Consider the following 26,668-nt stretch of genomic DNA (forward strand, 5'->3'; position numbering starts at 1 on the left):
AATTACTCATGCATTTATACTGTCAAAAATTTTATAATTATTAATTTAAAAAAAGAATCTGAAAAAATACTATTAGTTTTATGGAATGGCTCTTTGGGAGAAGAAAAGGAAAACATATTCAAGATAACTGTGACAGTGTAAGAAACAAAAGATAGCAATAAAAACTTATTTAAGAAAGTAAATGTATTAAAAGTTCTTCCTCATTACAACAGAGCATCTTTTGAGCATTTCAGCTAGTTTTTAAAGACCTTTTTGTCCTTCTTTTTGTTCTTTCAGGTTAGAATCTGAATGTAAGCTCTAAGTCATACACTATTAAGAAAGAACAACAAATTTAGATCAAAAGACCTGAGCCCCAGCTCCTCCACTTCTGTGCAAGGTGACTTATTCATCCGTTCTTAACTTTAATTTTGTCATCTAAAAAATGAAAATAACATTTGTACTATCTATTTCTTTCAGTGTACCATGAAAAGTATATGACTAACAGTGAAGCACTATATAAATGTAAATCATTATTAACATCATTAGTTCCTATCTTGAGGGAGTCTCTTCTATGCAAATCATTTATCAGGGCTGCCTTTGTTAAGTGGCTTTTCCTTAAAAACCCAGTAACCATTAAGAGCGTTAAAATTTCTCTTCCATAAGAGCACATTAACCACCCTGTAATTAAATACACATTTTACAATACATACCTGTAAGATATTCTTATACTTCCCTATTAAAACCTCAGCTTTAAAGTTTTTCTTTTTAAAATCATAATTCAAGTTCCCTCCAAATTCACCAAAATATATGGTAAGATGCATGAGAACAAGTAGATATTGTTAAGATCAACAAAATGTTTTAAGACCATAAATATTAAATGTCTATATATTCCCTCAGAATTCTTTATGTACTCACAAAATAATCTGGTGAAATATTAAGAGAATAACCAGAAAAGCTTAGGATTAGAAGAAATAAAGATGCCATACATGCTCTTGGCAAGATTAATCAATTCTGAAGATGGAATCCAAGTGTTACAATTAATAATTAGTTGTTATTAATATTAATAAAATACTGCTTCCAAAATTTGTTGCCATTTGAAGATACGTTCCTCTTATAGAAAGAAGGCTAACAAGTCCTATGCTTGCTGCCATTTTAAATGTAGCATTTGGAAAAAGCAGAATTATACAATATATTGTTAACAAGAAACATATATGAAACAGAGATACATACAAAAAGAAAGGTAAAAAAAAATTATACTTCAGCTGAAGTTAAAAAAGCAGGGGTAGCAATGCCCGATCTCAGGGAAAAGCAAAACCAGATCGAATTAAAAGAGATAAGGAAGGTTAACTTCATGTTGCTAAAAAGTTCTACAATGAAGAAATGTCAGTATCAAACACATATGTACTAAGTGGTACCAGTTTTAGAGAAGTTAAGTGAGTTACAAGAAGAAATAATAATAAAAGCATACTAATGAGGGATCACAACCTCCCAACTCAGAATTAAATAAATCTAACCACAAAATAAACAAGAAGTTAAGGTCAGCAGAAGTTTAGAAAGTTTAGATGTGATGGGCCTCTGAAGAAAAATTAATTGGGATAGAAAGTAATACCCTTTTTTCTCATATGGCAACTACATAAAAACTGACCATGTATTAGGGCATTAAAATCTCATAAACACAGTATTAAATGCATCTTTTTCAGATCATGATGCAATAAAAATTGCATGTTAATAAAAGGCCAAAGAAAGACTAAAAGTTAATTTTAAATTTAATCCTAAAGAATCCAACAATAAATCATAAAATCAATAATTTTCATTGAAGAGAACAACGAGACAATATACCAAAATTATTTTTTTTATTAAAGCTTTTTATTTTTCAAAACATATGCATGTTTTTTTTTCTTCCCAGGTTATTTTTACCTTCTGAATCCAATTCTTCCTTTGTAACAACAACAACAAAAAAAATTCGGTTCTGCACACATATATTGTATCTAAGATATACTATAACATATTTAATATGTATGGGAATGCCTGCCATCTAGGGGAAGGGGTGGAAGGAAGGAGGGGAAAATTCGGAACAGAAGGGAGTGCAAGGAATAATGTTGTAAAAAAAATTACCTATGCATATGTATGGTCAAAAAATGTTATAATTATAAAATTAATATAAACAAACAAACAAACAAATAAATAAATAAATAAAAGACTGGAAAAAAAAAACATATGCATATTAGCCCTTGCAAAGCCTTGTGTTCCAATTTTCCCTCCCTTGCCCCACACTCTCCCTTAGATGGCAAGTAGTCCACTATATGTTAAAATGGTAGAAATATATGTTAAATCCACTACAAAATACAGTGCAAGCAAACAATAACAAGATGAGTAAAAATGCTATATTGTGAACCACACTCAATTCCCACAGTCTCTGCATCACTGAACAACTGGAACTGATTCCAAACAACTGGAATCATCTCATAATTGAAGAGAGCCATGTCCATCAGAATTGATCATTGTATCGCCGTGTATAATGATCTCCTGGTTCTGCTCATTTCACATAGGATCAGTTCATGTAAGTCTCTCAGGCCTCTCTGAAATCATCCTGTTGGTTATTTCTTATAAAACAATAATATTCCTTGACATTCATATACCATAATTTATTCAACCATTCCTCCAACTGATGGGCATCCATTCAGTTTCCAGTTTCTTGCCACTACAAACATTGCTACAAACATTTTTGCACATGTGGGTCCCTTTAAGACAAGGGTTCTCAAACTATGTGGGCCAGATGAGACCAGCTGAGGACATTTATGTGGCCCTCCTGGTTATGGAAAATGGGCTGAGGGGCGGAGACAGAGTGTGAGCTTTTGTTTTTACTATAGTCCGGCCCTCCAACAGTCTGAGGGACAGTGAACTGGCCCCCTATTTAAAAAGTTTGAGGACCACTGTTTTAAGATATAAGCCCAGTAGAAACACTGTTGAATCAAAGTTTGCCAAAACTTTTTTTAGAGCAAATTTTATATCTCTAAATGCCTACCTGAATAAAATAGAGAAAGAGAAAATCAATGTACTGGGGACGTAAATAAAAAAACTAAAAAAAGAAGATATTAATAAAGTTAAATGTATGAAAACAATTGAACTAACAAAACCACGAGGCAGTTTATGGAGAAAAAAATTTTAAAAATAAGCCTTTGGTCAATTTGATTAAAAAAAAAGAAAGAAAGAAACCTAAATTACCAGAATCAAAAGTGAAAAGGATATATTCACCACTAAAGAAGGGGAAATTGAAAAAATAATTAAAGCATTTTTGCTCAACTGTCATGGCAATTTATGTGAAAATCTAAGTGAAAGGGATAAATATTTACAGAAATACAAACTGTAAAAATTAACAGAGGAAGAAATAAAATACTTAAGTAACCCCATTTTGGAAAAAAGAAACTGAACAGGCCATCAGTGAATTTCCTAAGAAAAAATCTCCAGGGCCACATGAATTTACATGTGAATTCTGCCAAACATTTAACAAAGCACTAATTTCTATACTATATAAACTATTTGGAAAAATAGGCAAAAAAGTCTCATTGTATTCATTTTATGACAGATATGGTGCTGATACCTAAATTAGGAAGAACCAAAGAAAATTATACATCAATTTCCCTAATGAATATCGATACAAGAAAATTAAATAAAATATTAGAGCAAGAGATTACAGCAATTTATCACCACAATAATACTTTATGATCAGTTGGAATTTATACCAGAAATGCAGGGCTGGCCTAATATTAGGTAAACTATCACCATATCAACTGACCATATCAATAACTAAAAAAAAAAAAAATCAATAGATGTAGAAAAAAAAAAACTTTTTGACAAAATATAGCACTATTCCTGTTAAAAAACATTAGAAATTATAGAAATAAATGGAGTTTTCCTCACAATGATAAACAGTATCTAACATTACCAATTGGTATTTTTATATATAATAAGGATAAGCAACAAATTTACCCAATAAAATCGGAATAAAGCAAGGATGTCAATTATTGCTAATATATAGTACCAGAAATGCGACTTTTACCAATATGACAAGGAAAAGAAATTGAAAGAATCAGAACAAAGAATGAGGAAGCAAAACTCATTCTTTGTAAGTGATATAATATCATACTTAGAGAATCTCAGAAAATCAACTAAAAACCACTTGAAACACTTAAAAATTGCAAGATACAAAAAAACCCACATAAATCTCCAGCATTTCTATATATTACCAACAAAGCCCAGCAGCAAGAGATAGAAAAAGTATATTTTAAATAACTTAAATAAATTTTAGATAATATAAAATATTTGGTAGTCTACTTGCCAAAACAAAGCAAGGAACATTATAAACAAAATTATAAAATGCTTTTCAAACAAATAAAGTCAGATCTAAATAACTGGAAAAATATCAATTGTTCATGAGTAAGCCAAACTAATATAATAAAAGGGACAATTCTACCTTCATTAATTGAGTAAAACTACCAAAAATTATTACAAAAAATAATTACATTTACCAGGTAAAAGAAAAGGTCAAGAATATCAAAGGAACTAATGAAAAAAAGTTTAAAGATCATCTACTGATACCAGATCTAAAATTTTATTATAAAGCAGCAATTATCAAAACTATCTGATGCTGGTTAAGAAATAGGTCAGTAGAATAGGTTAGATACAGAGGACACAACACTCAATGACTATATTGATCTACTGTTTAATAAACCCAAAAACTCCACATTCTGGAGTAAGAACTCACTATTTCACAAAAACTGCTGGAGAAACTGGAAAACAGTATGGCACAAACTAGGCTTAGACCAACATCTCCCACTACAAATGTAATTGTCTAATAAAGGATAACACCATTAGCAAATCAAGATACTAATAGATTACTTATCAAATCTATGAAGAAGGGAAGACTTTATAATCCAAGAGGAGATTAAGAATATTATGAAATGAAAAATTTTAATTGCATTAAATTAAGGTTTTATACAAACAAAGCCAATGCAATTAATAGATTAGAAAGGAAGCAGAAAGCCGGGAAACAATTTTTAGAGGAAGTGTTTCTCATGAAGGCTTCATTTTTAAAATACATAAAGAACTGAGTCAAATTCATAAAAATACAAATACTTAAGTAACCCCATTTTGGACAAAGCAGTTTTCAAATGAACAAAAATATGAACAAGCAGTTTTCAAATGAAGAAACAAAAACAATTTATAGTCATATTAAAAATGTTTTAAATCACTACTGATTAGAGACATACAAATTAAAACTCTGAGGCACCACCTTACACCTCTCATATTGGCTAATATGACAGAAAAGAAAAATGATGAATGTTGGAGATGATGTGAGAAAATGCTATTGCATTGTTGATGGAGTTATAAATTACTAATCTAACCATTCTAGAGAGAAATTTGGAACTATACCCAAAGAGCAACCAAACTGTGCATACTCTTTGGTTCTACAACTACTAGATCTATATCCCAAAGAGATCATTTTAAAAAAGAGAAAAGGACCTATGTATACCGAAATGTTTATAGCAGCTCTTTTTGTAGTGGCAAAAGAATTGGAAATTGAGAGGATGCCCTGCAATTGGGGAATAGCTGAACAAATTGTGGTATATGAATGTAATAAAATACTTCTGTTGCACAAGAAATGATGAGCAAGTTGCATTCAGAAAAATCTGGAAAGACTTAAATAAACTGATGCTGAATAAAGTGATCAGAACCAGAACATTGTATATAGTAGTAACAGTTATACTGTATAATGATCAACTATGATAGACTTAGCAATATAATTACAAAAGATTAATAATGGAAGGTGTTATCCACACCCCAAGAAACAATTATGGAGTCTGGATGCATAGAGAAGGATACTGTTTTCATTTTGCTTTTTCATTATCATGGTTTTTCCCTTTTGTTCTAATTTTTCTTTCACAACATGAATAATGTGGAAAAATATTTTGATTGTACACATATAACATATCTGATTGCCTGACCTCTTGGGGAGGTGGATGGAGGAGAAAGAGGGGGAAAAATCTGGAAATCAATCTTATTGAAGTGAATGTTAAGAACTATCTTTACATGTAATTGGAAAAATTACTAGCATTATCATAAACTTCTAAATACAAAGAAAGCCTTGATTGATAGAATTAACAGATACCTGTCAGAAATAGTAGCAAAAAGAAACTGATCTCCAAACTCTTAGAGATATAGTGACTAACTTGAACAATTTTAATAAAAAGCAACAAATTTTGCTTTTGGCCAAGAGTAAGGACAGAAGACCTGCAAATATGAAAGATAGAAATATGAAATTTAAATGTAAAGACTGTATTTTTCCATTTTTTCTTATTTTTAAGGATGGTGTTATAGGGTAAGAAGAAAGAATAATATACTGGAAGCAACAAAAAATGCATTCAGCTCTCTTAAAAAAAAGTAATACTTGGGATCGGCCCCTAATATCTGAAAGTTGCAAACTAAGATTCAAGATATTCTAAAAGATCTATATAACCTCAAAATCACAGTTCACAATCCCCCTACTAGAGTGATGACCCTCAAGGAGTTAGGTCTACAAGTTCCTGACTTGGTCAAGTTTGGTTTGGTCCAAGCAACCCTATCAGCAAATTGGAAAATGCTTCTGGTTCTTCTTGATAGTCTTTGTTCATTTCAGTTCATGACGTCATTTGTAGTTTTCTTGGCAAATATATAGGAATGGTTTGTTTACTCTTTCCTTCTACTGACAATTTTACAGATGAGGCAACTGTGGCCAAAAGGGTTAATTAAGTGTCACACAGCTAATAAGTGTCTAAGGCCAAATCTGAAGTCAACAGTACTAAGTCTTAGAGATAGTTGACAATATTGAAAAAGTTCACTACTTTAAGATTTTCTCAAATGACAGAAATGTAAGCAGTTAAAGACCTGATAAGAGTCACATAGCCAGTATGTGCATTGGACTTCAAATCTTCCTGATTCCCAGGCTAGCTCCTGTTCCTCAAACATCATTCTGCTTCTCATCATGCACTATTAGAACTGGAATTTGCTGTTGTTTAGTCATGCCTGACTCTTGATTATGTGGACCATTACATTCGAGACAAATTGGTTTGCAATTCCTTCTCTAGCTGACTAAACCAAACAGTGGAGAAATGACTCATCCAGGGTCACATAGCTAGGAAATGTCTGAGGCTGGATTTGAAGTCATCTTTCTTTCTTTTTTTAAATAATTCTTTTTAAAAAATTTTTAAAGCTTTTTAATTGTCAAAACATATGCATGGATAATTTTCAACACTGCCATAGCCTTGTGTTCCAGGTTTTCCCCTTCTTCCCCCCATCCCCTCACCTAGATGGCAAGCAATTTAATTGTATTATATTGTATTGCCATTGATTATATTGTTATTGTATTATATTGATGTTGCCATGTATAATGATCTCCTGGTTCTGTTCATTTCACTTATCATCAGCTCATTTCTTATAGGACAGTAACATTCCATAACATTCATATACCATAACTTATTCAGCCATTCTCAGTTTCCAGTTTCTTGCCACTACAAAAAGGGCTGCCACAAACATTTTTGCACATGTGGGTCCCTTTCCTTCCTTTAAGATCTCTTTGAGATATAGGCCTAGTAGAAATACTGCTGGATCAAAGGGTATGCACAGTTTGATAACTTTCTGAACATATGAACTCATCTTCCTAATCTGGCTCTGAGAAGTGGAATAATAACCAGAAATTCATTTTAAAAACTACTCTAAAGCCCTTAATTATTTCTTCTCAAATATGAATGCATGGCAATGGAACTTTTTAAATAGTCAGTGACTTGTGACCAAAAAAAGGTGAAAGGAACTTCCTCCCTTACTAGAGTTGACATCTATTATATTTTTCTATTACAAGTACTTAAAAAAAAAAGAATGAAAATTTTATTTCAAGTCTCTTGACTCAGAGTCCAGTGATCTTTCACTATCCCCTACTATCCTTCTTATGAACTAGTCAATCTCAATTCCAATTGGTCTATTTTTAAAGTACCCTAATGGGAAGATTATCATAGAGATTGCCATCGATAGAACTGTTTTAGTTCTAAAATATTCTAAAAAATATCTTTCTTCTATGACTATGACCTCTTCTCCTTTCAGCTGTTCAATACTTTACTTCTTCTAATATGTTCTCTTTCAATCCCTCTACTGAAATTGATTTTCTCAATCAGTCTCCCTTTCCAGATTCACTTGCCTTCCTATCAAGCTTGTACCCATTCAGGCATCTCTATTATTTCTCTCCTAATAACCCACAATTATCCTATATTCCTCCCTTTTCTGCTTTTAAGATACTGAATGAGAAGTCACAAAATAAAATTCACTGGCTCTGGAACAAATTCATTTTGCCTAATATTAATGTACCAAAAATACATTATTTGCCAATATTTTGGGTTCTCTTTTGGTTAATTCTATTATGCCCTTCCCTGTTCCTTCCCCCATCATCTTTTCTTTCCTTCAAACTCTTAGAAAGAAAAAAAAACTGCATTCAGAGTACTGCAGAGTAGTTACTCCTTAACCTTTTTGCAGTCTGACTTTCAAAATCCAAATCTGACACTTTCAAATCCAAAAGACCTTTTTTTTAGTCTTAAAATCTAATTTTTATAATTTAAAAAAATAATAGATACTTTGAGAATTAATCAAATTAATGTAGAAATGTTCTCATGCTACCTCTGATTCATGTCAATGAGCAATCTGGTTCATGGTATAGTATAGATTTTAAGCTAGAAGAGGCCTTAAAAGGCTATCTAATCCAACCCCCTCATTTTAAAGATGAAGAAACTGAGACCTAGAGAAGGGAAGTGACTTGCCCCAAGTTACAAAAACAACAAAAGGAACACAGGAGATTTGGACATATTACCAGTGAACTATTATTTTTATATATTAGTTATATATACAGTAAAGTGGCTCCAGAGTTCCAAAAAGCTTTTAAATTATGGAATTCCTATAATCTCAAATTGCTGGGTTGATTTTTAGGTGACAAGTTTTTTTTTGCTTTGTAAACAGACCTAGAAAAAATCTTGAAAAGTTTCATTAATTAGAGATTATCAGATAATGGTGCTATAAAGAGAATATTTTCTTTTCTTTTTCTTTTTTTTTGGGGGGGGATTGTTTTTTGCTAGGGCAATTGGGGCTAAGTTTTTATGGGCCCGAACTCTGTACTTAAAACAAGGCTTCTTACAAGATGCTAACTCAGTGGAATTAATAAGATGATGATTATCTAGAGCATGGTGATTAATAGTTCTCTAATTCAGTACATGTACTTAGTACTTAATATAGTTCTACAAGATTCACACCTACGATGATGTAATTATAATAGAGTATATAACAATCAGCAGGGATGCAGAGACAGATTCATTCCATCGTCCACTTTTGTGATGGCTGGATGCTGAAGCACAAGCTCTCAGACTCATATTCATTTATTTCATCTCACACCACCTCATCTCATACCACCTTGGGGAATGGCCTCCTGCACTTTCCCTACAGAGACCAAGGCCGATCTGAAAGGATCTTCAGAAAGCTGCTTAGGCAAGGAGACAATAAAGAATTTGGATTTTATGCCTGGCTATTCTTGTGGTGATTACTCTAACTGAAAAGGAGGATGCCCCAGAGACCTCCAGAAAACCAATAAAAACATTATATTAATGTCACATAGCTAGGAAGTGTTAAGTGTCTGAGGCCACATTTGAACTCAGGTTCTTCAGACTTCAGGGCTGGTTCTCTATCCACTACACCATCCAGCTGCCCCTAAAGAGAATTTTTTCAGTTGCAACACAAATTAAGTATAATCACTATTCATTTGCAAAAGTAAAAAGTCACTGCACCTTTTTCAGATGTGTTTTTAATAATTAAATTTGTGTTTTATTGTGAACTTAGAAATATTTCATTAATAAAGAGGATGACCTAAGACAGTGTTGTAAAACTCAAAACAGAAAAGATACCTGCCAGAATGACTTAGAAAAAAATATATGAAAGTTTAATTTTTAAAATTTATTTTGTTAAATATTTCCCAAATATTTCTTATGCTGGTTCCAGACTCATTAGAGAAGTGGGGAGTTTTGCCCCCATGAATTATCACATAACATAACTTTTGAATTTTCTTCACTTTTGTTCTACTTTACCACAGAATCTAATATGAAATAATTTTCAGAGACTATATTTATTTTATCCTTTGTCATCCAAATATTTTTATGTTAAAAAACTGCATTAAAATATTTTATTCATTTTAAAACACATCACTGTCACTTCCCAAAACTCTTTTTCTCCCTATCCCAATCCTCACAACTATCCCTTGTCACAAACTACCTTCTTTATAAGGAAATTCCAAGAAGTCAGGTACATTAATGATGCAATAAGGCTAAGACAAACGAGGTTTTTGCCTTGGCATTAAAAATTGGAGAGGAAGAATATTTTCTGGGGAGGGAGATTTTCTTCTTCTGGAACTCTATAGAAGACATGCAACTTTCCTCACCACCCAGTTACAAAAAATTAAGTTATATTCATCTACCTGTGCAGCACCAGATCAATACAATGACCTCTGGACACAGAAACAATTCTCTCACCTCAAAGGAGTCTGGTGTCTTTTGTCAGAGCTTCCATAATGTGCTACATTAAGAAATTCCCTCTTTGGTAAGAATAAGGTCCAATGAAGTATATATTTCCAGAGAGAAATACTTCATACTTCCCAGAACAACTTTGAAGACCTTGACTCTCAGACTTTGTCCTCTGCTTTGGTTAGCACCTATCCCAGACCATCCTTTCTACTGTGCATTTCCAGAAACAGGAAATGCTTTAATGGTTTTGCCTCAGATGAAAAATTCTTAGCTACACCTGTATATTCTTACACTGGAGTGAATTAAAATCATATGAGCTACTTTATATATTCTTCAGAGAAACAAGTTTTAAAGTAGTATCTTATTTTTCAGAAAAAACAGTTGAAAAGTTACTTTTAATTTAACCTCTTTTCTCCCTAGCACTGTGTTTTGTAGAAATGTAGAAATTACATCTTGGACAAAAATGATACTTTAATATTTTTAAAATCTAAAATGTTTTAGAATCTGAAAAAACTTGTGCTCAGAAAATATAAAAATATAACAAGTATAATGTCTCCTTCTTCCCACCCCCCTCTCATGTTTGTTAAATCAACTATACCTTTACTGGCTCTGTTGAAGGTGCAGCTTCTATTTTCTGACTTAAAATGACAGGCCCATTTTCTGGACTGAAAAATAAAAACCACAAGAAAAAGAATTGATTTATTAAATTTAAATCAATGCAACATATAAATCATATTTGTTATAATTTAATTTGAAAATTAACACATATTTTGTCTACATATCTCAAGATTCATTTAACAAGTATCCTATTAAGAAAACATTAATTTGAATGTCAACTTCACAAATAAATTCAAAAATATCAGTTTCATCTATTTTTACTAGTCTATCCTATGTTTTATTGATCATCAGTATCACAGAAAGTACAGAAAAGGCATATAACTCACTAAATGATAAAGTGAAAAAAGAAAACAACTTTCTGAAATATGAATTAGAAAAGGTAAAGAACTCCCAGGGAAACAGAATTTGTGGATTGGAAAAGATAAAGAACTCCCAGGAAAAAAGGATTTGTGAACTGGAAAAAGAAATTAACTCAGTAAAAAAAAAAAAAATTAGTAAAATGGAAAAAAATTCCATAGAGCAAAACAACTCATTTAAAAACTCAATTGGACATATAAAAAAGAAGTTAAAAAATGAAGAAGATAACTCATTAAAAACCAAAACTGAACAAACAGAAATGAATGATTCGTTGAGACATCAATAATCAGTCAAGCAAAACCAAAAAAATGAAAAAATAGCAAAAAATGTAAAATATCTACTTGGAAAAACAACAGACCTGAGAAATAGATCTAGGAAAAGATAATCTGAGGATTATTGGACTTCCTGAAAATTATGATGAAAAAAATAGGCTAGACACTATTTTACAGGAAATCATCAAAGAAAACTGTCCAGATGTAATAGAAGGTAAAATAGGCATTGAAAGAATTCATCAAACACCTTCTCGAAGAGAACGTAAAATAAAAACTCCCAAGGATTATTGTGGCTAAATTTCGGAACTATCAGACAAAAGAAAAAAAAAAACTTACAAGTAGCCAAAAAAAAAATTCAAATACCACTGAGCCACAATAAGGATCACTCAGAATCTAGCTGCTTCTACATTAAAGGACTGAAGGGCCTGGAATCTGATATTATGAAAGGAAAAAGAACTTAGTATGCAGCCAAGAATAAGCTACCCAGCTAAGCTGAGCATTTTCTTCCAGGAAAAAAATAAACATTTAATGAAACAGGTAAATTCAATTTGTTTCTAATGAAAAAACCAGAGCTAAACAAAAAATTTGAACTCCAACTACAGGACTCAAAAGAAGCAGAAAAAGGTAAAAAGAACTTTTGAGAACTGTATTTCTGGTATGGACATATATAGAGAGTGCATGTATAATTTGATTTTACTGCTATAATATAAAAAAGGGAAGTAGAAGTGGAAAGAGGATAGTATCAGAAAAAGGGAAAAGGGGAGATAAAAAGAGGGAAATCACATCTCACACCAAGAGGCAAAGGAAATATATCATATCTGGGGGAGGTTTAGGGAGGGGGAGGAATTTTACTCTCATAGATTTGGCTAAAAGAGGAAACAATAGAAATTTGGTTTACAAAGAAATTTATCTCACCTCATTAAAAAGTGGGAGAGGAAAAGGGAAAAGGAAGGAGTAATAAGGGAAAGGTATAAGAAAAGGGAAGAGACTCAAAAGGGGTGGGAGGGATTCTAAAGAGGGACCTGCATGAGGCTAGTGGTGATGAGAAGTTTAATACTGGGGGGGGGGGGTTAAGGGGGGAAAAGAAAAAGAAAAGCCCCACAATGGAAGTGTTACTGCTCTGGGAAGCATGACAGCACTGTGAAAGTTCTGCTGCTCTGGGCAGAGTTCTCCCCCCTCCCCCCCCCCCACGTGGAGAAGTATGGCTGCCCTTGGCAAAAGCCCCGTTCTACGGAATGAGGCTGCACTGCTGTGCTGTGGTCTGTTATGAGTCACTTCTGGTGCTAGGTGGGTGTAGCCAGGTCCTGTTAAATTCTGGCTGTTTTTTGGAGTACACTCTACCTTTGGCATTTGTGTAACTTCTCTGCTGATGCTGTTGTTTTGCCATCAAAGCAGAGCAGCCAACCTGTGGTTGAGTCCTCCCTGCAAATTTTCCACCCCTGGAGACCACCACCCAATCCTGCTCCACTCAGTGCTAGTCTTTGTGTTATGCCTCCCTGCCTGTGCTGGCCTGCTCCGGCCAATCAGGACAAACCTTTTATAGATCTTCCAGATTATTTTCAGCTGGTAATTCGTTGTACTCCCAGTATTTGTGGATTTTACCAATCAAGCATGTTTCAGAGGCTGAATTTGATAATTGGTAGTGAGGGTAGAAGGGGAGCTTAGAATGACTTTGTATCTTCTCTGCCATCTGGGCTCTGCCGACCTGCATTAAGACTTACTCAGAACCTCTCAAGATTCTCAAGATTGTTGTCTTAGTGGAGAAGTAGGGATATGAGGTTGACCAGATGTATTGTTCAGACTACTACTGTCCCATCCCTGGTATTGTCCTTGGCAACTTCTCCCTAGTGAAGGCAGCTGTGTTTAGGTCTGTCATATTGGAGTCCATGATGCTGAGGCAAGAAGGTCATGGGGCAATTCCTGTAAGCCAATGAGACTGCAATATAAATTCTCTGGTTTCCAAAAACAGTAGTATTGGAAGGCACATAAAGCAACTTGCCAACTCAGAAGGAGAAGCAGCAGGAGCATTAGCAGAAGACTAGAGCCCTGGGTAGCTGCCAGAGCCTGGAAGGGACCATAGCTTCCACCTCCACATTCTGGGTGGGATGTGAGAGATGATTAGACTGCAGATTGGAAACGCATTCCTTATGGGAAAAATTCATTTAGTATTAGTCAATTTTGCAATTTGTGCCTTCTGGAATCAATTAACAAGTTTTGAGGTATCATTGTACTTTTCTTTCTGACAAAGGTAATAGACTCAAGATTTAGAATAAGGCATTTTCACATATGGATAATGGAGGAATGAGGACCGTGTTTTAACTAGACATATTGTTTTCCATTGGGAATATGAAAGTAGAAAGAAAAGGGAGCATATGAATATTATATAAAGAAAAAATTCATTGAAACATTAAAAAATATATACAGAAGAGAACATAATAAAGACTGTAAAAAGAACCATAGACATGGAGGATGGCAGGGAAAGATTGGACTTAGTTTTTTTTCAAAGGGAAAAAAATACATCTTAGTCATTTGCATTTTCATTTATAATACTCCTGTTTTGCTTTGTATACAGAAATGATTATCTTATTTATTATTTAAGTTAAGAATAAGGTGTACATAAAATTTAAGAACAAAACTACAACAAAAAGCTAGGGGGTAAATAGACCAAAAAGTAATTGGAAACTAAATAATCTCATCCTAAGGTATGAATGGGTGAAACAGAAAATCATAGACACAATTAATAATTTCACCCAAGAGAATGAGAACAATGAGATAACATACCAAAATTTGTGGGATGCAGCTAAAGTGTAATAAGGAGAAATTTTATATCTTTAAGAGACTTACTTGAATAAAATAGAGAAAGAGAAGATCAATGAATTGGGCTTGCAAATTAAAAACCCCCAATCAAATACTAAACTTGAAATTCTAAAATTAAAAGGAGAAATTGATAAAATTGAAAGTAAAAAAAAAACTATTGAATTAATAAATAGAACTAAGAGTTGGTTATTTATGAAAAAAAAACAAAGCTATTAAAAATAATCCACAACTTTAGCAAAGTTGCAGGATACAAAATAAATCCACATAAATCCTCAGCATTTTTATACATCACCAACAAAATCCAACAGCAAGAGATACAAAGATAACTGTCAATAGTATAAAATATTTGGGGATCTATCTGCCAAGGGAAATTCAGGAACTATATGAGCAAAACTACAAAACACTTTCCACACAAATGAAGTCAGATCTAAACAATTGGAAAAATATTAAGTACTCTTGGATAGATTGAGCAAATATAATAAAGATGACAATACTACCTAAATTAATCTATTTATTTGCTATACCAATCAGACTCCCAAAAACTATTTTAATGACCTAGAAAAAATAACCACAAAATTCATCTGTAAGAACAAAAGGTCAAAGACTTTCAAGGGAACTAATGAAAAAAAAAAAATCAAATGAAGGTGGCCTAGCTGCACCAGATCTAAAATTATAATTCAGTGGTCACCAAAACCAATTGGTATTGGCTAAGAAACAGACTAGTCGATCAGTGGAATAAGTTAGGTTCAGAGGATAAAATAGTCTTTAATAATCTAGTGTTTGACAAACCCAAAGACCCCAGCTTTTGGGATATTCACTGTTTGACAAACTAGACATTCACCCATACTTAACACTGTACACCAAAATAAGGTTAAAATGGGTTCCTGATCTATGCATAAAGAATGAGATTATAAATAAATTAGAAGAACATAGGATAGTTTACCTCTCAGACCTGTGGAGGAGGGAGGAATTTGTGACCAAAGAGGAACTAGAGATAATTATTGATCATAAGATAGAAAAATTTGATTATATCAAATTGAAAAGCTTTTGTACAAACAAAACTCATGCAGACAAGATAAGACGGAAAACAATAAACTGGAAAACATTTTCCGAATCAAATGTTCTGATAAAGGCCTAATTTCCAAAATATATAGAGAACTGACTCTAATTTATAAGAAATCAAACCACTCTCTAATTGATAAATGGCCAAAGGATATGAACAGACAATTTTTGTAAGAAGAAATTGAAACTATTTCTAGTCATATGAAAAGATGCTCCAAGTCATTATTAACCAGAGAAATGCAAATTAAGACAACTCTGAGATACCACTACACACCTATCAGATTGGCTAGGATGACAGGAAAAGATAATGTTGAATGTTGGAGGGGATGTGGGAAAACTGGGCCACTGATACATTGTTGATGGAATTGTGACTCCATCCAGGCATTCTGGAGAGCACTTTGGAACTATGTGCTCTTTGATCCAACAGCGTTACTTCTGCGCTTATATCCCAAAGAGATCCTAAAGAAGGGAAATTTTTTGCATATGTGCAAAAATGTTAGTGGCAACCCTCTTTGTAATGGCTAGAAACTGGAAAACGAGTGGATGTCCATCAATTGGAGAATGGCTAAATAAATTGTGGTATATGAATGTTATGGAATATTATTCTTCTGTAAGAAATGATCAGCAGAATGATTTCAGAAAGGCCTGGAGAGACTTTCATAAACTGATTCTGAGTGAAATGAGCAGGACTAAGAGATCATTATATGTTTCACAGACATTATATGATGATCAATTCTGATGGATGAGGCTCTCTTTAATGAGATGAGCCAAATCAGTTCCAATTGTTCAGTAATGAATAGAACCAGCTACACTCAGCAAAAGAACTCTGGGAAATGAGTGTGAACCACTACATAGCATTCCCACTCTCCTTCTCAGGTTAATTTTACATTATTTTAGAGTCCGATTTTTCTTGCACGGCAAAATAACTGTATGGATATGTATACATATATTTAACACATACTTTAACATATTTAACATGTATTGGTCTGCCTGCCATCTGGGGGAGGAGGCAGAGGGAAGGAGAGGAAAAATTGGAACAGAAGGTTTTTGCAAGGGTCAATGCTGAAAAACTACCCATGCATATATCTTGTAAATAAAAAGCTATTTAAAAAAAGACTAATGCATTTTTTCTTCTAAATGCATCAAATACTGAATTCAACGAATTCTGAAGCAGATAAGTGCTGAGGTACCACTGTATTGTTTCATCATTACTCCTTTGGAATCATAGATAGCCACTGTACAGGTCAGAATTCTCAGCCTTTTCCCCAAGGTTTTCCTTTATAATATTGCTGGTGTTTTATAATTTTTCATCAGTTCACAAAATTCTCCCGTTTCCATTAAAATCATCATTTTTATCATTTCTTATGGTGTAAAAATTTCCTTTACATATCAACACAAAAATGGTAATTGCATTACTTCTTTGTCTATTACTTCTACTGTTTTTTTTTTAATTATTGTATTGCTAAGGCTAGCATTTCTAGATCTACTAACAAATAATAGTAGTGATAATTTACATCCCCAGTTTTAACCTTAATTATGTTAAAGTCTTCTATTTTTTCCCATTACATATTATATTGGTACTGATTTATAATAAATACTGCTTTCTAAGAAAGCAATATGCAATTCAGTGTTTTTAACAGAAATGTTTATTGGATTTTGATTTTTAAAAAAAGCTTTAAAAATATCAATACTTATCAGATGGCTTTTCTAATTCTTGTTATTAATACAACTGATTAATTTATTACTTTCCATATCTGGAATGAAACTTGTATTCATGGCATAAATCTAACTTGGTCATGCAATTTAATCTTTTTAATGTATTGATATAGCCTCTATGATAATGTTTTAATATTTTTTGAACTGGACATACTGATCTATATATTTTTTCTGATTTGCCTCACCCTGGTTGAAATCTCAAAACCATAGTTTTATCCTAGGAAAAAAAAGAAAATTTGCCTTTCCAATACTGGATTACTTATAGTTCTAAATTTACCTATTTTTAGGCTATTAATTATTTATAGTTTTTTTTGTATTTTTATAAATATTCATTTTCTTCATCTACCAGTTTTATCAGCATATAATTAAGCAAAATAACTTTACAGTTTTTTTTAATCTTCAATTATAGAAAATAATTGTTTTTTTCTCAGTTTAAATATTTGGTTTTCTTTTCTTTTAAAACAGGATTAGCTTCCTGTTTTCTATTCTATGAATTAAAAATTTTAAGTTTCTTATTTTATCAATTTAGGGTAGCTTATGATTTTTGGTAATCTTTGATTTTCACAATTTCTATTTTGGTGTTTAGTTTTTAAATTTATTGCTTATTGAGATTTTTTTAAAGTTGGATTCTAAATTGATCTTTTCTTTATCTCTTTTTTTAATCAATGTATTTAGCAATAGTTTTTCTCCTCAAAATTGCTTTAGCTGCATCCCATAATTTGTGGCATGTTGTCTTAATTATAGAATATTTTTTGATGAATTTTCTATTGTTCATACTTGTTCTTTGAATCACCAATTTTTTAGAAATGAATTGCTAATCAATTTTACTCTTTTAATCAAAGGCCACTTACTGATCATCATTTCATTTCACTAGGTCAGTTATGGGTGTGTTTTAATGTTTCTGCTTTTCTGAATTTGTTGATTTTTTATGTCTCTATTTTCATAAAGGTGCTATACATTTAAGAAATATGTAAACCTCCTTCATTTCCTAGTCAGTAATTATCAAAAAGCCATGTCACATTTCTTAACTCTTTTCTTGTTTCCTTTTTAAGATACGTCTAGATCTGAAAGGAATACATTGAAGTCCCTTCACTATCATATTACCATATAATTTGTTCTCTATAATTTGACTAAGTTTTCCTTTTAGTATTTAGTTACTAAAGCACTAACATCATTTTGCTATCTATTATTTATCTAAGCATAATGCTGTTTCCCTACATATTTATTTTATTGTATCTATTTTTAACTGTTGCTTTGTCTGGAATCATAGCTGTTCCCCTTATTTTTTCTGTATATAAATTATTGAAGAATTCTACTTTAAATTGTAATCCATTCTGAGAACCATCTTTCATTTCAGAGGTGATTTTATCCCTGTAACATTTACAATTATGATTATTAATCATTCCATTCCCCTTAATTCTGTCTTTTTGCATATTTTTCTTTATTCATTCCCAGTTATTTCTCTTCAATAGGAAGTGATCAAAGAGAATTTTGCTTGACTCTTTCTACTGACCTATATATAAGTGAAGTGATATTTTCTTCTCTGGTGATCTTCTTCCCCTACCTCTATCTCCCAATTATAGGTTTTTAATTCTTTCTTTCATTTTATTTTCTACTTCCCAATTTACTTTACTAATCTGGAATTTATTTTGTTTATAACTATTCCCTTCCTCATCCTGCTCTCTATTTTAAACCCTCCCCCAATCTGTTTCCTACTGAGTTTAATTAATTTCTATACTAAATTCTGTAAGTGCTCTTATATAATTGTGTGAGAAAGTTAAATCTTTTGCTTCTTTTCTCTCAGATATTTCTGAAGTTCAGGTGGCCAAACATTTTTTCCCTTTTGAGGATCTAATTGGATTTATTTTGTAGTACAATCCTTTTTTCTTGGCTTACCTCAAACTCTAAGCCCATACTATTCATCTTTTTTTGGCCTGTTCTTCACTTTAATCTCATTTCTAGCCTCAAGTAACTGGATTAGGGCTCTGTACTTTGGTTAGATACCATTTTCTTCCATATTCCTAGATTGTATAGGCAATCTATACAATATGTTCCTGGATCAAATGATAAAGAACATCTGAATTCTGCAAGTATTCATGGGTTTTTGCTAAGTCTCCTGATGACTAGTCTTAGATTTTGAATTTGTTCTCTTCAGTCTTTTCTATGTAAAACCAAATCCAGAGTTAATTTCTATCTCTTAATATAAGCTTGACAGGAATCAACCATATGTTATTAGTTATGCTGATGGCATGTATTCTGAAAAACTCCAAAGCACTTTTGCTTCCAAAATGTTTTCTCAGGTCCTAGAAGAGGTGTTTAGATCTTTTTCCTGCTCAGATTCATAGACTGCTGCTTGCACACGGTCTTCCACTGTCATTAGGATGTTTCAGCTTAGAGATTTCAAAGGATTCTGGCATCCTTTTTTGTGCATCCCTGAACTGTATAAGAGAGCTTATAGCTTTTTCTCTTCCATTTATTATTGTAAAGGGCCAAGTGTACTTGAAATAAGTAATCTTACAACAAAGTGCTAACTTTGAATTGAGATAGATTCTCTAGTTTACGTGTACTTAGGACTTAGAATAGTTCTACAAGTTGACACCTATTCTCCAAGATTGACACCTATAATGATGTACTTATAAATAGAGTATATAAGAGCTTAGAGATGTGGGAGGGAAGAGAGACTAAGTTATAAGACAAAGGACTGGAGGCTGGAGCTCAAGCTCAAGCCCTCGGACTTATGCATAGACTTGAGGACAGACTCGAAGATAAAGACCTTTGTGGTCAGGCTGTCCTGTCTCCTTCACTTCTCTACTAAGACAAAGCCCATCTGAAGGTCCCCCAGAAAGCTAGCCCAGCCCCAGGAAAAGGAGATAAGACTGTGAAGGAGATAATAAAGGCTTTGGATTTTATTCCTGACTATTTTTCTGGTGATTTTTCTGCTGAAACCAAGGCCCATTCGGAAGACCTCCAGAAAGCTAGCCTGGACATTACAAAAAAGAACCTTAAGATTATAAGCCATTAAAGAAACAAGGGACTGAAATAGAAAAAAAGTGGGTTCCAGAATCATCATTTAAAAATAAAAGAAAATTACTCAAAAATCCCATTATTCAATAATTATGGTTAAGTGAAATTTTTCTCTAGAGTCTGGCTTGAGGGTAAAGTGAGCAGACAAGATAAATACATTTGGAGAATAGTAATGGCATATTCTGTCAGGATACATGTTATTTCAAAAATCATACCTCACAAACCATAGTAGAAAATTCAGCTACTAGGGAGAGAATTGGTAAGATAATATTCTACAATATTTCCTATTCTGCTATCCTATTCATGCTCAAATAGCCTATATTTGTAATGCCTTTTTAAAAGATCTAAAGTTTGAAAGAGAAGCTCATTTTTTAGGCAAAAGTGTTTTAGCATCATGTGCTAAAGTAAAAAAGGTAGAAATAAATGGGGCAGTAAAGAATATTTGTGGTAACATATAGTGGAAAATGTTGACATCTGGAATAAGGATCTAAATTTGAATGTTGGATGTGTTTACTATATAAAACCTTGGACCACATGTATCGACATATATGCATATATTATTATTATTATCTATAAAAGAGCTTTGTGATCTTATGGAGAAGTGAAGGAGACAGGACAGCCACCACAAGAGTCTTTATCTTCAAGTCTGTCCTCGAGTCTATGGCTGAGTCCAAGGGCTTTTGAAGTTCTAGTCTCCAGTCGTCTTTCTTCTCTCTCATCTCTTAGCTCTTATAAAATACTGTAAGTACATCATCATAGGTGTCAACTTTTAGAACTATACTAAGTACATGTAAACTAGAGAATCATTATCTCAATTCCACTGAATTAACACCTCGTTGTAAGATTACTTGTTTCAAGTACACAGCCCTCTACAAATATCACCAGTTTAGTGTCTGTAAGGGAACTGGGTCCTAACATACACCCTTATCATCCATCATCCCCTCAAAATCATTAATATTTCAATCTAAAAAAAATTATCTTATCCAATCTCCTCATTTTGTATACATATCTTTTATGTGTTAAAATAACTTAGTGATTACTAGGTCACAGTCAGTAATCAGAGAAGAAAACAAGTTGGGGTGGGGCATAAGGGAATATGAGGGAGAGTGCAAATAAGCCTGAATTTGTTTCCTAGCTAGATTATGTAACATATTATTAACAGAATATTTAATGAACAACTATAAAAAGGAAGTGGTGATCACAAAGAGCAAGCATAGCTTCATCAAGAACAGGTCATACTAGATTTTCATTTTTCCTAACAGCATAATTAGACTTGTTCATCAAGAAAATAATGTCTAGTCTACCTAGATTTCAGCAAAGCAAGTGACTAAGTCATCTATGCCATTCTTTTGGAAAATCCAGATAAATCACGATAAAATTGGATGCATTTCGAATTTGAAGAATGCCTAAACAGACATTAAGGTTCATTGATACATTCATAATGAGTAAAGGAAAGCAGAATATATTCTGAACAACACCCTTAAGTTTTGTATATAAGAGTGCATAGAAAAATAACCCCTTTCTACTGGGAAAGTCAGATTAAGAGAGCTAGGAAACTCAGTATCAAAATTCTGATAAATGCTTATTAACTTCTGACATAACCTATTCTAATGAAGGATGTGAACATGTATTTTTTAAAATGTGGTTTCATAAATAATTGACCAACTTAGTTCTTAAAAAGATGTGTCATGAAAACAGTAAAGTTAAGTGTTTTCAATGACAGAACAGACAAATTCAAGACTGTATTCTAGAATCAAAAATGATGCTGTCAAAGTTTATCTTGTGCTATTTAAAAAGGCTAGCAATATACATTTACAGCCTTACACACTTATACTTTTTACCACAATTCCCTCGGGATAGTCAACTAAGTTTTCTCTGGTGAATCAAGGAAATAAGTATCTGGAACTAGTTATGTACTAAATAGAATAAGATTTCAAGTTACATGGAACTGATGAGGTTAGTGACTGTTTTAGAATAAGATTATTTTTAAAATCAAAAAGATAAATTAAAAACATACATTAGAATGACGAGTCACAATGTTTGAATAAATGAACATTAATGCAATATATTGTACAATATTTTCTTTGCAGTATAATATACACATCATTGTTAAGCAAGATTCTTATCTGCCAATTTAAAACAATGCAACACAACAAACTTTACTACAACTGAGCTTTGTTTTTGACTAATTTAGCATCTAACAGTCCTTGTTTCTAGCTAGGGCATTTCCTAGTTCCAAGTTCCATTTATGAGATAAGATAAAAAAAAGATCAGAGAGTTCAATTCTTGCCTGACCTCTCCAAAATTAACAAATTTAAAATTCAAAACATTTCAATGCTAGTGCTAAGAAACAGGCAATCATTGATTAAGCTGTAACAAACCACATTGGGGCAGCTAGGTGGAGCAGTGGATAGAGAGCATCAACCCTTAGGAGGACTTGAGTTCAAATTTGACCTCAGACACTTAACACTACCTGTGTGACCCTGGGCAAGTCACTTAACCCCAACTGCCTCAAAAAAAATCATTGGGGGGGGGGAAGGTGGGGAGTTTTAAAACTATTTTTTATCTGAATAACTTAAGGAACCCCTAAAAGAAAACTCTCAACCACAGCATAGATGAGCAATAGTTACAGAATGTATTTTCTTAGTTTCCTGAGACACTGAGAACTTAAAGGTCAGTCAATAGTCATTTGTTAAGCACCTGTAAGTGCTGGACACCAAACTAAGTAAAAAGAGTACAAAGCAAGACAAAAGACAGTCCCTTCTCTCCTAAGGCTGGGTCAACTGAGAGAGATAATATGAAAACAACAAAGTACAAACCAGTTATATACAAAATACACGGGAAATAATCCACAGAGGAAAGGCATGAGAAAGCACAGGGAATATGAAAGGGTTCTTCTGAAAACTGAGATTTTAGCTGGTACTTAAAGTAAGTCAGGGAAGCCATGAGACAAAGATGAGGAGTACCATTCCAAGGACAAGGTACTGATGGTGAACATGCCCAGAGTCAGGAGATGGTAGTTTCTCTTCTCACATACAGCAAGGAGGGTAGTGTCACTGGATCAGAATGTTATGAGGATTAGATGGGTATAAGGTATAAGACTAAAAAGTTAAGTGTGGGATAGATTAGCCAGAATCTTCACAAAAGTGATTTCAGGATTTTTCTTACAAAATGTACATACATATAGTATCAGGCCATTTGCAAATATAGTCATTTATATGAAACTGAGGCAAACTGGCTAACAAGCCATTAATTTAAAAACTTAATTCTCTGTCCTAGAAAGACTTATATGAACTGATGCTAATCAAAGTGAGTAGAACTGGGAGAACACTGTACACAGTAACAAGAACATTGTGTGATGATCAACTATGATAGACTTAGCTCTTCTCATCAATGCAATGATCCAAGGAAATTCCAAAAGACTTGGGATGGAAAATGCTATCCATATGGCAGAGAGAGAGTTATGTATGGATTCTGAGTTCAAACAGAAGCATAGTATTTTCACCTAAATTTATTTGTTTGCTTTTTTCTTTTCTCGTGGTATTTTCCCTTTAGGTCTGATTTTTCATGCACAATATGACAAATAAAGAAATATGTTTAAAAAGATTGCACGAGTTCAACCTATATCAGACAGCAGTCTTGGGAAGAGGAAGTGAGGAGGAGAGAGAAAAAAATTTGTGACACAATCTTACAAAAATGAATGTTTAAAACTATCTTTACATGCATTTGGAAAAATAAAATTCTATTGAGAAAAAAAAACTCACTTCTGGTATAAAGTAAGATCCAACGTAAGAAGAAAAAAGTGTGGATTGGAAGAAATCAAACCATTCTGCTGAATAAAATGTATAGATAAAAAGTTTAGGAATTTAAAATTAGGAAATAATCTAAAAAGGTGGACAAAAGCAAAAAAGATTCAAATTTTCAAACATTATACACATCTAATTTTTGTGAAACATCAAAATGTCCAAAGAACTAAAACTGCTGATGACCCAAAAAGCAGTTGTATCCACATGTTAAAAGACTTCTCTTTCTGAATGTTACAGAATCCTTTGGCAGTTTGATGAGGCCTCAATAACACGTTTCTAAATATATGAAATAAAATATATAGAATTACATAGGAAACTTGTTTTTTAATACAAACTCACTGACTCCAGGTCAAGAATCTCTGGCTAGAGAAAAGTCTTCGAGTGTGGTTTAAGGATATGCTACAGCAAATTTATGGAAAGATACAAAAAAGAATCACATAGCCCTTACATGCTTTTTCACCCTATCTATGATATGCACCGGACAAGAGAATTCCAACATTAATCAAATCATATATTCATGAAGGACTTAAAAAAATTTTTGGTTACATTTTGAGTTCTGAGTTGTTTCCATCCTAACTGATGAGATCTTGGGTCACTAGAGCGGGGTTGGCAGAGAAAGCCTAAAGTACTAATGGGAATCAGCTCAACCCACTGAAGAGGTCTTGGGTAACCACACTTTATTGTTTCCAATGAGAAAGCTAAGTTATGTCAAACCCCCAAGGTTAAATTTCTCCTATAAAGCCCACCATGGCATTCTGAGCCTCATGTCTTTCTTCCCATCTCCTCATCTGTCCCTCATGGTGTCTTTCTCCTCATAGCTAAATAACTTTTTTAGAGTGCTAAACTTCTCTAAGAACTTAGCCTGCCTGTCAATGGAGTACTCCCACCTCATGATGTATGCCCTTTCTCCTGGGTAATTGAGAGTTTCCCTAGGGAACTGATCTTTTCCATTGTTAACTGTTAAAACCACTTTCCTATCTAATTATATGCTCTCTCGAATCTATTTCATATTTATCACTCTAGTATCTATTTTATCTCTTCATTTTGTCTGTAATCTTTTCTCATAAACAAACCTATCTTTTTGCCAAAAGAGAATAGCTATTGTAAATTCTTCACATGATCAAACCCCAAAATATGGTGCTGATTACACCCCATAATCTTATCATTTGGTGCTATATTTCTAACACATCATTAATCCCTCATTAGAGAAGTCCAGCATTTGATATGAATATATATGTAGAAATATATAATTCATATTTCAATATATCTGTTCTTGCTCTGAAGGTAGAGAGCATTTTCCTTTCTAAGTCTTTCATAGTTGATTTGTTAAATTTTAAAATATATACATATAAATATGTAACTGAACTTAGCAAATACAAATGCTATATACTTACTGAATATATGTAAAAGCCACATATATCCACCACATGTTTTACATTTTATAAATATAAGGAATTATAACTACTCAGAATTTATTCACACATGTGCACAAACACCTATATTCATGTGTACATATGCAAAGAGTAAATCAAGGGAAGATAAATTAAGTAATATTATTATATGATATAATATATAAGAAGATAACCATGCTACCAATTACCATTCCTTGACTAGCATTTTATAATAGGGAAATCCAAGAATGGAGGCATTTTATCTACTTTATCCATCTCACTCTTCAAGAGTTGAATTACTTAACCTGCATTTTAACACATCTGTTAGATTTAGAGAGCAGAATTGCTGAATGAATAGGAAGTGAAGGCAGAAGAACTGAGTAGGATAGAGAACAGGCCAAGCTGCATAGGCCTCGCACAGCTTTCGTTCTATTCAGCAGAAAGATCTCTTATGAAAAATGAAGCAATAATTACTGAACAGCTATTCTTTCTCAGACTAAAGTAAAACGTCATCAAATAGAATGAGGGCATAATTCATTCAGAAGAGAGAAAAAAACAATCTTCAAATAAATGCTAACAGGAATGACCCTGGTTAAAAGTCTCACAATCATTTGTCAAATGAAATAGCCAAACTGATAAAATGATGTCTTTTCTCCTAATTCTCAACTATTGACATAAATATAGACATATATATGTATGTATATATATGTATATATGTATGTATGTATTCTTACAGACACCTATATGCAATGCCACTGTACTTGGCAAGTGGTACTCAAGTGGTACAAGAGTACTACTATGGTAAGATATAGCATTCTACTTCCTCATTTCTGTCAAAACTAACTCCTTTCTAAGTAGATTACTTTCAGAACCTTGGACAGAATGGATATGTATCATCTGACATGACCAGATAAAAGTACTTAGAAGAAATATCAATAAGAAAAGAGAGATTAAATAAATATTAAATTATCTAAAGTCCTATCCACCATCACAACTCACTCTCATCCTACAAATACCACAAAATCCACCCAATAAAATCCTAA

The 26,668-nt window shown here is 32.8% G+C and overlaps 1 protein-coding gene across 7 annotated transcripts in view; it reads right to left on the reverse strand.

Moving 5' to 3' along the window:
• Positions 1 to 26,668, reverse strand: part of CRYBG3 (crystallin beta-gamma domain containing 3) — a 140,435-nt gene that overhangs the window by 105,584 nt on the left and 8,183 nt on the right. For all 7 annotated transcript variants that reach the window (XR_012487920.1, XR_012487919.1, XR_012487922.1 and 4 more), the window contains exon 2: positions 11,161 to 11,227. Coding sequence is in view for 3 of the 7 variants with exons in the window: in XM_074299834.1 (XP_074155935.1) it covers positions 11,161 to 11,227 (67 nt within the window). In the remaining 4 variants the exon portion in view is untranslated. The remainder of the gene's footprint in view (positions 1 to 11,160; positions 11,228 to 26,668) is intronic.

Source organism: Sminthopsis crassicaudata, chromosome 3 (assembly GCF_048593235.1).
Source record: "Sminthopsis crassicaudata isolate SCR6 chromosome 3, ASM4859323v1, whole genome shotgun sequence".
Taxonomy (NCBI): Eukaryota; Metazoa; Chordata; class Mammalia; order Dasyuromorphia; family Dasyuridae; genus Sminthopsis; species Sminthopsis crassicaudata.